Source organism: Cariama cristata, unplaced genomic scaffold (assembly GCF_000690535.1).
Source record: "Cariama cristata isolate BGI_N322 unplaced genomic scaffold, ASM69053v1 scaffold18751, whole genome shotgun sequence".
NCBI lineage: Eukaryota > Metazoa > Chordata > Aves > Cariamiformes > Cariamidae > Cariama > Cariama cristata.
Window position 1 is genome coordinate 125,362 of NW_009598934.1, and position 15,647 is coordinate 141,008.

The 15,647-nt window shown below is 42.4% G+C and overlaps 1 protein-coding gene across 1 annotated transcript; it reads right to left on the reverse strand.

Annotated features, from left to right (window-relative positions):
- Nucleotides 1–1,012: 1,012 nt before the first annotated feature.
- LOC104168797 (forkhead box protein I1c) lies at nucleotides 1,013–2,905 on the reverse strand. The gene is made up of 3 exons (XM_009709509.1): nucleotides 2,799–2,905; nucleotides 1,847–2,015; nucleotides 1,013–1,495 (listed from the first exon to the last, which is right to left on the reverse strand). Exons 1-3 carry the CDS (start codon nucleotides 2,903–2,905, stop codon nucleotides 1,013–1,015), a joined length of 759 nt encoding a protein of 252 aa, XP_009707811.1.
- Between the last annotated feature and the right edge of the window lie 12,742 nt (nucleotides 2,906–15,647).

Here is a 15,647-nt window from a genome sequence, read left to right on the forward strand (position 1 = left end):
GCTGGAATCATATCAAATACCACTTTGGTAATTGCTTCCAAGAAGGATCAATAAAAATCTATTTAATAGGAATATACAACTTGTCTCAAAGCAGGTAGGTGGAATTCTGGCTTTGGTCAATCCTGGATACAGCTTCTTGCAAAGCCAGGTCTCCCTTCACACTTGCTAAATGAAATATGCTCAAGGACTTCCCTGCAGCACCTCAGGAAGATTTCTGATAGTACAAGGGGAGAGGGTTATTTTTTTTTAAACCAAGGCATTAAGAGGCCTGATGCCTCTGTCACATTACCCATCAAAGTCAACCCGAGTTCGACAGCCTTGCAATTAGCTTTCTTGGAATTATTTTGAATACAACTTCACTTCAGCATTTTAAACAACTCTGCCCTGAATGTCAACAAAAATATACTTTAAACACATATTAATAACTACATTATATAATCAATGATTAATTAAAGCTGCACAACAGTTTGGAACATGATGTTAAAATAAAAACTGAGGGAAGATATTTTCTGCGATTTCTTTTAAGAAAACAAAGCCCCCCCGCCCCCTACATTCTCAGCCAGCATCAGTCAACAGAATTACACTGGTTTAGATCAGCTTAAGTTCTGACCTATATACTTCAGCGGAATTAATCCTAATTTCCACCAGTGAAAGTGGAATCAAATTCACTTCGTCTTTAATAAAGCAATGGGTGATAAGCAAGTCTCTTTTCTGTCAGATTGTACTTGAGGAAGGAAATTCTTTGTGGTGTTAAATGACGTCCACGACAGTTTAGAAAACAAAGCCAGAATTTCATTAATTTCAGCATAGTGAAAACTGATATTGGTAACTGTTATTTATGGTTTAATCTTAGCAAAGTTCTTTGAGTGCAGACAGAGTATCAGCTGGTGAATCAGTAACCCTTTCTGAGTACTGCTCGGGAAGAAAACGAGGAGGCAGGCAGGTGGTTTTCAGTGACATGAGGCTGCTGAATACACTGTGACTCAGACTTTGTTACCACGAATAAGTAACATCACATTGTCCAGAACTGGAGATTAATTTGCTGGGCCTCCAGTAGATGATATTTATTTTCTTGCATATTATATTGAGATCTCAGGACGGGCAAAGGGTCTGGGGCTGAAAGGATGTAATCGATGCTGAACTTAATTTCAGAATCCGATTTTGCCAAGGAGGAATTGCTTAGGCTCTGCCTGTTGGTCATGCTGTTTGGAGCAAACCCACGAGGCTCCAGTAGTCTTGGTCCTGATTCAATTCTTTCGTGTTTACTCTCAGACGAGGAAACGTTGTTTAAAGCAGAGTCCGTAGAAGACATATTGAGGGATGAAGGACTTTTCCCTCTGCTTGGTCTCGGCTGCTTATGTTCCCTTTTCATGTTCCTCCTCCTCCGTCTTCGCCTGTAATTCCCATTTTCAAAGAGATCCAGCATGGATTCGCATCCCGTTGCAAAGCTCCAATAGTTTCCTTTCCCCTTCTCATTTCCTTCTGTTCTGGGAACCTGTATTTATTTAAAGGCAGTTCAGTATTTGTATGTGTTACAGATGCTGCTGCTTAACATCTGCATTCATTTACATTCAAGAATGGTGTAAACACATATGACGACTTTTAAGCCTATTCTCTTTCGTTGTATGAATAGGATGTAAACTCCATCCTCTTCAATTTGTTATCTATTAGCATGCATCAGACAAGGATATATTCTTTATCTCTATAATTGATGACTCAGAGAGATTTTAAGTGATTTGCAGCTCAGCTGTTTGTTTCCCTTCTTTCCTAGTGATGAGATGATTCCTGCATATATTTTTTTTAGCCATGTACAGTGTGTATGTAAATACACACTTAGTGATCTTACCTTTACAAAACAACTGTTAAGTGATAGGTTATGTCGAATGGAGTTCTGCCAGGCTCTTTGATTTGATCTGTAGTAAGGAAATTTCTTCATTATAAAGTCATAAATGCCAGAGAGGGTGACTTTATTTGAAGGACTTTGCTGGATGGCCATTGCAATTAAGGCAATGTAGCTGAAAAAAAGGAAAACTTGCTATTACACCGTCGCCTTACTCACATACTCAGTTTTTAGGACCACATGGGTACATGTGTACCTATATCCTGCTTCCAAAAGTTCTCCCGATGGATTTGTGCCCTGACCTGAGACATCTCAGGGACGTCTTGAGCATGGTCACTGCCTCCCCACCCCGAGCCCCCGGCACGATACGCAGGCATTACTTCCAGGCAATTGAGTCCTGACCAGGCTGTTTACCCTGGCACTCAGCACGGAGTGCTTAGATACAGGAGGATTACAGAAAGATCACCCACCTCTCAAACCCTGTCAGAAAAGTTTCCCTGAGCTGGAAGGCTGCAGTGGGACAGACCAGGCTCAGGGACACTGTCACTGGACACCTTGCCTGCTGGTGGAGAGGACCTTAGGGGCTCCCGTGAACATCTGCACCACGCATCTTCCCACCACACCGGGGATTATCTGCACCCAATTCACCCATTGGCATGCTGCACATTTAATTCCCCTTCTCCCAGGGCTCCTGGAGGTCGGAGGAGACCATGTGAAGTCTGATGGCTCAGTGGCATGCCAGAGTTGCCGTGACCCCACACAGGAGGAAATAAATCCTGAACACTTCAAACACAGAGCCGGGGGGAAATCTGCCCGCTGCCGTGCCTGCGCCGGGGCCAGATCCACTGCGCACACCTGGAGAGAGAGGTCCTATGCTCCCCCAAGAGCTATGATCCCACCATCCCAGAGCTCAGAAACCTCCCCAGAGATGGGGAGACTTGGAAAAACTTCATCTTACCTGTATGCCGGTCTGGTGAATTTTTTCTCTTCATCAGAACTACATGTAGGATAATCATCCCCATCATAATTAAAGCAGTTATAGGGGTACTGCGTGTTGTCAAACATCGTCCTGCTCCTTGCTCAGCTCCTGTGGAGTGAGAGAGATGGAGTGATGTTTCTCGGAGCTTGGACTCCCTCCTCCCTTCTTCCCTCCCCTCTGTCTGTCTCATTCCCTCTCTCCCCCCTCCTCACACTCCCTCTCCTCTCTGCACACATACTCTCCGTGATGGGGTGGGGATTGTTTTTGCAATTCTCGTGTCCCAGACAGCCCGTCTGTTAGGATATTAATTTTTTTTTGGAGGGGGGGGTGTTATTGTTGTTATTGCTGTTGCCTCTAACGGGGTGGCGGAGCCAGGCAGCTGGTGACTGATGGAGCCGGTGAATTGGGGGTGAACCTTTGAACCGGGGTGTGCACCGCCGGTAGCTCCGCTCGGCTCGCTGGGTGGTCTGGACTGGAGAGGGGCCAGCGCTCCCCCCGCCACATCCACAATGTGACAAAAGCAAACAGCATGATGTTAATAAATCATGCTTCAAGGTCTCTACTTGGGAATTAAACTTTGAGAACAGAGTGCAGTTCTCCCCAGCCCCCAAGTTCTCCTCCTTCGTATTTTTTCTCTCCCCAGTGAAGGAGGGTGGTTTTCTTATTTATTTATTTTTAGAAACCCGATGTACAATAAACAGACGTTCCAGGCAGTAACGCATGCTTGTCCTGATCTGCAATCTATAATACAGTATAATAGACATAAATTATATTTCCATGACTAAAGGAAAATGTGTATGTTCAAAGAAAGTAGAACAGAGGGATATGAGGGACTACTGTCAAGCAGGAAAGTAAAAGGAAAATAGCTGTAGGCAGGAGAGCTGCCTGTGTGGGCTTTGATCTGAAGGATGAATTAGACTAATAGCTCTGTGTGTTGGCATCCAATACTGTAACAATTTAATAGTTTTTCAATGCTTTGGAGTGTTTTCCAACAAGTGATGTAAACCAAAGGCATCACGCACTATTTCAGGGGGGACTAAAAAGGTGTATGCCACATGATAATTAAATTATTTGAAGACAGCTCTGTCCCAGGAACTAGCCCCAGGAGGAGATGGGTATTGGAAAAGAGAAAGCAAATTGGTGTACAGAGAGTTACCTGGATGGAAATATAAAAGCAAAACCACTAGCAATACAACTTTTGTTTTCTATAGTATCTTTCATACAAAGAATGTCCCCAACCCCCTTTTGAAGTTAAAGGATACAATTAGGGGGAAACTCATCCCAGTGATAAAGAGTCTTTTAAAGTGATGCTTAAGTGGCTCCTACAGTTTTGACAAAGATGGACATAAGAAAGCTTTTTCTGTGGAACATAACAACACATTATAGCAGGGAGTAGGGGGAAATACATGGCATGAAAAAATAGATACAAGAGGTGTTTTCTTGGGAATATGAAGCCAGAGAAGATACCTAAAATAAAAAATTAGCTCCACTCTAAAATACATCAATAGGTGTATGCATGAGGTACCCACTGCAAAGGAGGTCTTAATACAAAGGGTCAGCTACTGCTGCCTAAGGCGTTAGCAGGACTTTAATATTGAGTAAGGTAGAGCAGATTCAGTGGTGGAGAATGAAATATATAATGTCTAATCTTCATTCATACTCTGTCCAGCTGGAATGAGAAGATTGAAGTAAAGGAGAAGCTGGACCACAGACTTAGGAAGATTTTCCCTCACTAAAAACTATGATCTTTGAGACAAAAGTAAATGTCCACTTCAACTTTTACCAGTGGTTCTTTGAAGGTTTTTTACCTCACTGAAATTCCAGTAATTCAAAAAGTCTTGCTACTGATTTATAACAACTTTTAAAAAGCAGAACTGGGTTAGTTGACTCTGATTTCACACAACCTGTTAGCTCCCTTTTTGCAGTTCTTCATACTCCTTATGAAAATTGCCTTGCTAAGGAAGTCAAATAATACACTTTGACTGAAATCCTCACATACTGACTGACAGTATATAATAAGTAAAGTTCTCTGTAATGGGAATTATAGCAAATGACTGTCGTGTCTTACATCTAGTAATGTTATTTGCCTCAATTGCTGTATTTTCTTGCTGTGGTGAGTGTAACCAGCTCTCCCATGTCGAGCACATCTATAACATGCATTGCGGCTGGTGGTTAGCTCTATTCTCTGTGCAGGAGCTCATGGTCACTGTATTCCTCACCTATTTCAGTGGAAAATAACACTTAGATTAAATTTCCATCCTAGCTGTTGGCTTGTGAAACTAAATTCAGCAAATGGAGGTGGGTCATAACAACCAGTGCCAGCATCCTTGAGCAGCATCTCAGGAGTGAGTGGGACCATGGGTGGGTGCAGGGGCAGCTTGGCAAGATACATAGGAAACTCCTGCCATTGCCACTTGTGTGACACATAATCTGTGGACAGATATTATTATTTCCTGATAGCCAGCAGTGGGCTGGAGGATATAGTTTCTGGCTCTGTAAATATCACTAAATTCACCTGCTACAAATTCATATAGAATGTAAGAAGAACACAGACCATTTTTGAGTCCTATAAGATCAGAAACAAATTATATATTATCTCTCATAAACTTGCTTCTGAAACCCAGATATGCAAAACTGTCTGAGTATTTCTCAAGGTATTTTTTAAAGCCTGCATACTGGTATTTTATCCCCAAGTGAATGTTTATGGTCCAATTATAATCCTTGAAAATAATATTCATAAAGAAATGCTAACATGCTCTTACATGTACCATGGTAGAGCTAGCAGGTGCCATGCTTATGGTGGCAAAAACATGTTGTACAATAGCTTTTTCCTAGCATCTGTGCAGTCATTATAGTTTAACTGGAGTAACTATAACTCATCCCTGTCATTATCATAAAAGCATAATTTTGCCAGGCTAGTGTTTTCTTATGTTGTATATTTTCAGAACACAAAGTTGTAAACCATTTGATTTGAGATTGTAAATAGGCAATAAAAATGCTGTGGAAGATTTGCCTATTTTTTTTTTTAACATTGATGTTAAAAAGTTACTTGCATTTTTTGTAATTATGACACAGATTATGAAAATTGTACATGAAATTCAGATTGGTCATAAATCCAAACAGGGCTGAATTACTAAATCATTATAGCTCCTCAGAATAACAGTGGATACCTCAGTGTGTAGGACTGTGCACTGACATCCCAGTCCTCTTACTGCTGTAGACTGACATTTCCCAGCAGCACAGCTTCTCCTGCTCTCCCACTGACTTGGGAGCCAGAGCTGGTTTCAGTTTAGGACTTTATCCCAAATCTTTTAAATTTATCATAGATTCGTAGAATTGTTTGTGTTGGAAGGAACCTTAAAGACCATCTAGTTCCAATCCCCCTGGCATGCGCAGGGACACCTTCCACCAGACCAGGTTGCTTAAAGCCCCATCCAACCTGGCCTTGAACAATTCCAGTGATGGAGCATCCACAACTTCAGGGCAACCTGTTCCAGTGCCTCACCACCCTCATGATAAAGAATTTCTTCATTATACTCAATCTAAATCTACCTTCTTTCGGTTTAAATCAGTGGAAACAAGTGGTGGCTTTCAGTAGGCTTTGGATCACTCAGGAGTGGTCCATACCACCAGTAAACTCCCTTCTTTTTAGTACAAGATCTGTAGCTCTGGCAAACAAAGAAGAAGGTGGTGAAATGAAGGTGGTGGTAATTATTCTCCCAGTTGCTCTGATAAGAGGTAAAGAGAAGGTGAATTCCCCAGACTTGGCTGGGTACTTGGCTACGATGGCACCTAATACCCCATATGAGGGATCTTCTGACATTCAACTCAGTAACCCTTATTTCTAGGAAAACAATGAGTCTTGCTACACTGTCCACCCGCATTTCATCCTAAATTGCTCTCTGCTTCACCCATGGCCATCAGTTGACTTGCTTTCCCTTCTGTTTTTCATTTGTGTTCATATGTAGAACTTCATGGAAATAGAATTTGCACCATAATTTGTGGTTTTCTGCTGGAGCTTAGTGAGAATTGTTTGTGTTTCCTAGCAAGGGGATTATTTGGAGAGGCATTCCTCATCTGCATGCCTTCTAGCTGCAGCAGCGTGGAACTCATGCGTAAAGCACAGAATGGGTTTCTACCGAAACAGGAAAGTGGATAAGAAACCTTCAATAACAATTCATCACATTAGAGGTGGTAATAAGAGAGCAATCATATAAATTAGCTCAGATATATTATCCCTGGTTTAGCTGGATATGGAGATTCACAAGGCATATGTGAAAATCCATTTCTGGAGATGCTCAGTGTGTTTTGGTAGTGCAAAATAGGAAAAGAAAGGTTTTCAGAGTGAAAAGCCCTTTCTCCTACCTATTCCTGGGTTGTGACTATTGGTCAAAAAAATGGTTTTGTGAGAAATTCCAGCTGGTCAAGCTGAGGGCTTTCCACAGTCTTGTGAAGCCCTATGACCACATTGTCACTAGGATGGACCCTGTTTCCCTTTGGGCCAAGGAGGAGTTTGGATGTTTATAAGTTTATCTGCTTGGTGTGCAGACCTGGTACCCTGCTGCCTCACTATCCAATGCAATGGTCTCTTCTTTTTTCTAACATTATTTCCCTTTCCCAGAGCATAGCAAATCCTTTTCTAGTGAGAAGCTCTCAAACAAGTAAAGTGACAACCACTGAGTGGGTGAGAAGCCTGGAGCTGTGGAGAAATCCTGCAGGTCTCTGAGACCAGCTCCTGGGAGTGCGGGGTTTCCTTGTGGAGCTGTTCACATTGATGTTTGAGGGTTGACTGTGACTAATACCACACAAATTAGCACTAAAATATATTATTTCTCCTTTGTTCCCATGGAGTCATGTCTTCAAAGACAGTGGAGGGAGAACACGGGCAAGTCACTAGCTTTTAGACATTTATTAAGCTAAACTCTCGCATTTTTTCTTAACACATTTTCTGCTTAAAACCAAAAATGACGGAAAGAGAATTAAAAAGCTTTACAAAGAATTAAAAAAAAATCAGTTTAGATTGGACAAAATGGTTTGTTTCCACCTAAAAGGATTTTCATAATTTTACATTCTGTTTCTGGTTTGCCCAGCACTGTTCTGGGGGAGGGATGCTGGCAGTTAAAAGGCCACATCCCAGCTTCTCTATTTGATATGGACACATGAAGCAGAGGTTCAGAGTTTTCCTGCTTATGCTTTAGTATTCTTCTCCTTCTCAGTGGCACAAAAGTAAATCCTCCTCTGACTTTGCAGATAGATGGGGTAAAACACAGTAGAGATGTGCAAGGTTGCACAGGAGACCTGGCCTTTATGTTGGTGTGATTGTTCCTCCCCCAGCTGTGAAATTCTCTGGAATCACTGATCTGTGAGGCTTTTGGAGACAAGTAGGAAGAGCCGGAGGGTTTGAAGACGAGATAAATTGAGAGGTGATGCCTATTCTTTGCCACGTAGTACACCTCTTGGACTGGCGCATCAGTCATGCCTTGACTCAGTCCACACTTGTTTACCAAAAACGGACATTATCTTGGCACAGCTGCTGTACCTCATCCATCTTTGGTCATTTCTCATTTCAGCTATGTACAAAATCATTTGGCTATAGGCCTGACTTCATACATTGTTTGAATTCTGCACCAGACACAGCTAATAGCTTGGGCCAGGAAACTTGTTCCAGATGTTAATTAACTCCCTCTGCATTAACTGGAATCACACAATTAAGGCCTGATTATTTATAAAACCATTTTGTCAAGAGAATTAGGAGAATGAACACAAACATCCTGGCTCACACTTTCACACAAATGTCCATGTGCTGTTAAATTGTGGAAACTGGCAGAAGTTGTCCCAGACATTTATTTTCAGCCATCATAATTATTCCAGAGGAGAAAGGACAACAGTCAGCCAGGCGTGGAGGAGCAATGCTGAAGCAAAGAAGTTAATTCCCAGCCGAGTTAAGGTCTACTGTTGTGGCACCAACAGGCCTCAGAGACACCTATCAAATATCCCATAGGCAATGTGGCTCTTCTACTGCCATAAATTTATAGGACAGAGCAGCCTCATTTTACCCAGTCACAAACTGCAATATTCAGGCATTTGGTAGCTGCTCGGGGGCTTGAGGACCTGGCCAGTGTCTGTGGTGCTTTGTCTGCTCTCTACCACACATTCCTTGTTTTAAGGGACTTTTGAGGGGGTCACACAAACACTTAACAGATCCACAACACAGCAAATTCAGACCTGTCTCTCCCATCTGCCTTGCACACAGCTTGGAGTCAGTGAATCAGAGACTTTTTATATCTGATATTGCAAAATGGACGAACACAAGGCAAGCAAACACAAGGTGCAAGCAAGCTTTGCCCCAGCTGACTGAACTGTGGTCCTGTAACTGCAAAGGTAATCAACCCCATTGCGATGCAGGTCACTGGCTTCTTGATGGATGAGGAGGTGGTCTCTGAGCTGATGCAGCACATGTCATCTGTGTCTCCAACCACCAGAAATAGCCACTGTGGGAAACCGTGACCCTCCAGGGACTGTTCGAATCAAGCCTGAATCAAGGGACTATTTGAATCAAGAGCCCTCTGACTCCTGATTCCTCCCTTGGACAAGTCTGTGAGGTTTAGTGGTGTGTATTGAGCCAGACCCACAGCTGTAGGGCACAGGCAGGTTGAGCATCTCATGGTTATTTACTGCCTATTTCTGTGCCCTGTTGGCACCTTTAACATTACAAATCCCGCACCTTGGGAAAACAGAAGGGATAGGGAGAGGCAGCACTGTTACGTTTTGCTGATTTTATTTTCATTTGAAAGTAATAATTCATTCCAGTTCACTTACTCATAACTCTCACCCACGCAGAAGTTTTCTGGGAGCTGCATGAACAATCTCAAAACAACACAGATCAAACTGACAGGACAAAAGTAACTGGAAACTGGGCCCTAAGTGAGTGCTGTTACTGAAGAAGAGGATGGTAGGCAGGGGCTCCACGTTCATTCATAACTGAGCTGCAGGATTGCCCCTCTCCAGGTCCTTCACCTACTGGTTTCCCTTCAGGCATGATCCCTTCTAATTTCTCTCTAAGTTTCAACTTGTGGCTGTATAAGGCTCCTAGGATATTCCAGTTTTCCACAATACTCATCTTTAAAATGAGATCACACTTTGTAAGATGTTCGCTACCTTTTAGTTACCAAACAGTAATAATATTTCTCCACTACCAGTAGGATTTCTTTTTCCCATAACCCACCCCTCCTAACTCATAGATCTGACTTGATGTATTTCTTCCAGTAAATAAGTTCAACTGTCAAGGCTTTTCTTCATTCTGAAAAAAGTTTCATGTTTTGATAATACCAGTTAAACCACTCAACTTCATTCCAGGATAAACACTTGATAGTTAATGTGTCAGGGACATCTGATTACATTTTTCTCAATGCCAGACATAAACCGCCTTCTCTTCCTCAGAATTAGAATAATCATTCACAGTTCATTATTTATCATCCTTCAAGTATTTGGCTATCTATCACATGAAAGCAACTCTCAGTAGAGAACTGTCAGCTAACATTGTATTTTGAGGTTTCTGCTGATAGTGCCTTAAAGAGCTATAAGCTCCCTTCTTGCTCTTCCATCCTTTTCATCTTATGAGTGGCTTTCTGATGCACATAGTGGAGTTTAAAGAGAAATAAGCTTTGATCTCTGCCACCTGAAGTGCATTCTTACCATTAGTAGTTTCAGGTGAAAATATTTGTAGTGTAATGCTAGTCCTTGGTTCTGCTGTCTTTAGGAAGGCTGGGAGCTTTGCTGTGTGTCTACTTGTGAAGTTGTATTTTATGTCTGAACTGGGTAAGTGTGATAAAAAGAATATATATAAGAAAATATAAACCAGCTTTGTTTCTGCTTCCTCCCATTAAGTTTTTGACCTCAGATTACTTTCCTTCATTAACATTTTGGTGTGATCAGTTTGAAATGTCTTTGGGGTTTAAAAGTGTCTGAAGCCAACTTGTAGTGCTAAAATTTTCTCGCTTTCCTTATGCTCAGCATGTAGCTGCCTTCCTTTAGACAGTTGAATTTAACAAAATGAAACCTTTAAGAAGCTCAGTGTTTTTAAGGAAGCTCAGCTTCTTTCCATTCATCTGGTGTACGGTGCTTTCAGATATATATAGGTAAGTTCTCGGTAAACTGCATGTCTTGATTAAGAGTTGAAGATTTCCTTATTTGAGTGTCAAATCCTGCGTATTTTCTGTCTAACCTCTTTTTGCAGTAGCATGTTAGACTAGATGTGTAAGCAAAGGGGTGGTTATTTACAAGCATACCTCAGTTAATAAGTATTTGTGGGAAGAGTTTATTTTTCTTTAGTATCTTTCTTATTTTCCAAGTTGTTCATCAATTCCTATGAATAATTCTCAGGATTTCAGAATTTGGAAATATTGGTCCTAATTATTGAGCTCTGGATAGAATGCTTTTGGGGAAATAGTAGAAGATGACTTAAACGTATTTAACTGCTGGTGTGAATTTCTAGGCAAACAGCAATTTATGAAACTTCAGGGATTCAGGGACTCTATTTGGCTGTATGCTCAAAAGCTAACAAATACGATCTCAGAAATCACAGGGGAGCAAAGTCAGCACTTCTGCCATGCAAAAGATATTCCTAAATCCAACTGTTTATGTGCTCATCTGCTCTAATAATGGTGAATAGTCCCCAAAGCGAACACAGCACAACATCTCTGCTTAGAGCTGCAACCCAGCCGTATGATGAAAATGGTATTATATGAGGTATTTTAGAGCATGAAGCTTCATAGGCAGCAGAGCTAAGTTTGTGCCCTGTTTGCTGCCCACACAACAGTCTGCAGCCACAACTACAAGGGTACACAAATAGCCCAACATTGTACTTGTAAAATAGAGCCACAAGCAAAGGACTTGTATCAATTGACACCGCAGCAGCTGCTTAGGGTGAATGGGAGCAGAGAAGGAGGAGGAGTGTGGGTGGTGACAAAGGTAGTGACATGACCCAGGAAACACAAGGAATGTATCTATATTTATTTGCAGATCCTGTGGTTAACGATAGTCTCAAGTAGGAACTTCAGTGTTACCATTTGTGGACTGGCCCATAAAGGGGTGATCAGTGGGTGGAGGTGAGACACAGGGATGATTTAAGCTATTCTTTCTTTATAGCTGCCTGGGAGTCTTGACAAATTGAGATTTTTTATTTTTTTTTTTTCCCTCCTTCAATATGAGTCAATTTGGAAAAAGGATAGACACAATCACAAAAAGGAATTTTAAATGCTGTGAGACTAATGAGGAGTGTGCTGACCCTCCAAAACACACACTGCCACTGCCCAACACACAGCATTGATCTGATTGAAAGGAAGCAACGACACCAGACAGTCCTGGGTATTTTGCTTTATGTCTCTAGTTTTAACCCAACCAAACAGCACCATGCATGTGCCAAAATGAGCAGCAGAGATCTGCAGTAGAAGCATCCCTGCTATGTGAGCTGCCTTTTTCAATGCAGTGTCCAACAGCAGGAGAATAAGCATGGCTCTTTGCTGACTAGGCTGGGCTCGGTGGTGTTTGGCGTTACTTATTCAGCATACTTGGGAAAGACTTGAAGCAGCCTCTTACCTGGCATTGGGCTCTGGGCTGCTGAAAGCAATTTATACTGCAGAAGCAGCCTATAAACAGAAACAATCTTTAAAATTGCTCAGATGCGGAGAGATGCATTGGTACTGACAAAGGACATCGGGGCAGCATTAGGATTTCTAGGAAGTGGGATGCAAAGCAGCCAAATTACCACTTAAAATAATCAGAGAATCCTATTCCAGCACATATTGCAGAGATGTCTACTGGCAGTGCAACGCTGTGTGGTGGCAGTTGAGAAAACTGGAGCATGGGAGTTTTACAGGTCATACTTTTGAGCCACTCTGCAATAACTATGCTCAGGCAGAGAACACTTCTTTCTGTTTGTTTTATCTAATAAGCAAAAATCAGACACCAGGATGAGAAGATCATGGAATGGCTGTCTGAGTCATGAACCCTTATTTGCATTTTGAAATAGAACTCAATAGAAATCTTGGATCCCAACAACTCAAAATTTAGAGCATGCAGAATTCATCTCAGTATTTTTGTGGTTAAGGGTCTGTATGTCTCTTGCTAGCTTTTGTGGGGAAAACTTCTTCTAAAAAAAGGCATCATAACAATTTATATGTGTTTGCTTGGTAAGGGGTTGAACAGCAACAAGCAGAAAGCCAGAGATGTATTTAGATTCATTCCCCTGGAATACGGGTGGGGATGGACATGTTCTTGATTAAAACTTTAGAGTTTAGAAGGTTGTTTCCCAAGGTTTTTTTTTGGTTGCTGGAGTCTGGATCTGAAGCTTGTCGCCTGGCTCCAACCCCAATGCATTCGTATCTGATTTGGGCAATTTAGAACGTAACCTTTATTTGGAAGTAAAGGAAAGCAACCGTTTACAGATTTCAAGGCATGTCCTCAGTTTTCCTTAGGACAGTGTGAAGCTGTTTGAGCAATCCGAGTCTTACAAACGCATTCATCTAGCAGCTTGCCAATGTATTTTGTTAGCAGATGAGGGGTAGATTGGGAAACCTCTGAATTTCCTTGGACACCCCAAGGAAAGGATAATATCTTTGTGTAAGAGTACTCATCTGAAAAGTTTTCTCATCCCATTGTCTTGCTTTGGCATTGGCTCCCTTGTGTGTTGGTGCTAGATGGCACGAGCTGTGCTATGATGGGAGAAGTGATAGGAGGCGAAGTTGTGACATGTTGGAACAGGAATGAGGGGTCACAGGGACGGATCTGGCAGCTTTACGTCAGCTCCTGCTGCCCTCCATCTGCAATAGGAAAGGCAATCTGCAGGTCCTGCAGAAGGCAAAATACAACGTTTTTTGGGGATTATCCATTCAGGGGTTATTTAACATGAAATCACTGTAAGACCTGCATTACATAAGCTCATTGACAGCAATTTATCTTCAAGTTGTGATATCAAAGTGTGTTCAGAAACTGGCAATATCACAATGCAAGAGCGGGTTGTCACCACGAAAATGTCCCCAGAAAGGGTTTGGCTGTGTACTGGGCCACAGCATCAGGATGTTCCCAGTGGAGCACCAGGACCTGTTGAGAAAGCGCAGAGCCTGCTGCCCGGTGCAGGGCAGAGCTCCCTGCCAGCTTTGCCCCTCTTTGCTTACCTGGGTCACCCGAACAGGCTTGCGTGGGTTTGACTCGGGGGAGAGCACAGGGTATGTCAGGCTGAGCAACAGCGGAGGCTCCCTCGCTGTATATTCCTTCCGGGCCAGCTGCTGTTCACTGCTTGAAATCAAATCCCCCTTAAACCCTTGGAGGGGAAGACCCCAGATGCTGCCTGCTTGGTTTCATTACATAGAAACAGAGCTGAAACCATTAGAGACATCGTTTCCAAGTACAGCTGCCTAAAAAACTTCATGGTGTGTATTCATGCCTTTTGCCCCCTGGACAGCCAAGCAGCAAGGACTTTTGGTGCAAAACACATGTAAAGATTTAACTTAACTTCTGTGCTGTGCTCCCTAAGGAGAGGAGGACGGTCAAGGTCCTGCAAAGATGAGGATGATGCTAAAAATTATTAAACTGCAAAATGAGGGTGACCATCACTGTTGTGGCCATGTAGTTTGTACGTTTTCTTCCTACTCTCTCAACCTCTAGCTGTTATGCTGGTTGCATTAGAAACGTGAATTACATGAAGACCTTGTCTATGTGCAGGTACTTGTGCATCAGGCAGTTTCTTGCCTCAATTTCTAGGCCTATTTGAAACAGTTTTTCTAGTAGTTCAGAATTTTATTTAATTAATTTTATTAAAGCTTCATTTATCATCTGATGGGAAAGCTGAGCCTGCACACATCTCTTGCTGGATGTCTGAGACATCCCATGGACCTGTACTTTGGAGGCAGAAATTGGCGGCTCTGCTAAGCTTCATTGCTCCCTGAATCATCCCCTGCCATTTGCAGCACCATCCCAGTCCTCCCCCAACTGTGTAGTAGTACCTAACAGCCATCGACTGATAATGCAGCGTCTGTAAGAAAACTATTTTCCCACTGCACCACTAGATGCCCACCTTTCTAGCTAAATGGTCTGGGGACTGGAAACAGGTTTTTCCTCTTTGAAAGATAAATATTCTCCAGCTGTCACAGTGTTTAAGAGTGGGGTTTTTGCTTCACAGGTGACCTCAGTTCAGCTAAGATTTCATGGATCAATATGTAACCTGGCAAAAATATTCACCCTCTGAACAGTGCATCGACTAATACGGTAGTATGTGTTAATAATCTAATAATAAACTGAATAATGGCTCGATAAATCAGTTGTCACACAGCAAACCAGGAAATACTTCCCTTGCCAAATAAGAGGTCACTATCAAGTTTAATGTGGATTTATTAAGAGCACACATGCAATTGCTGGCTCCAGATGGTGGGTTGCTCGACTACAGGACACACCTGATCACAGTGAACCTTTGTGCAGAGATGGCAAGGATATGTTTTTAAAAAGGTGTAAGCAGAAGAAATTAAAGAGGTCTGTATACGTCGTATTGCATAAAGGCTTCTTACTTGTTAGAGGTTGACTGTAATAACAAAGGGCAAGGGAAGAGCCTGATGATAATGAGGGTAGGGAAGAATTACGGTCAGGGTGACTTCCCTGGAAGCATTTTATCCCTCTGTGGTAGACTCAGCCCCTTGCCTTTGCACACCTCGACAGCAATTCGCACAGTGCCAGGAAAATCTTTTCGACAGCATCCATTGCCGCAGTGCTCCCGGCTATAGCGCGGAGGCAGCGGGGCTATAGGAGTGCTCTCCATACGGCGGGGCAGGGAAATCC

Bases quoted from the DNA above. Each gene is read 5' to 3' on its own strand.
- LOC104168797 (XM_009709509.1), bottom strand. From the start codon at position 2,905: ATGTTTGACAACACGCAGTACCCCTATAACTGCTTTAATTATGATGGG. The intron at 2,016-2,798 runs GTAAGATGAAGT...CCTTTTTTTCAG, and splicing joins TTCACCAGACCGGCATACAG to CTACATTGCCTTAATTGCAA. The intron at 1,496-1,846 runs GTAAGATCACTA...AAATAAATACAG, and splicing joins TTAACAGTTGTTTTGTAAAG to GTTCCCAGAACAGAAGGAAA.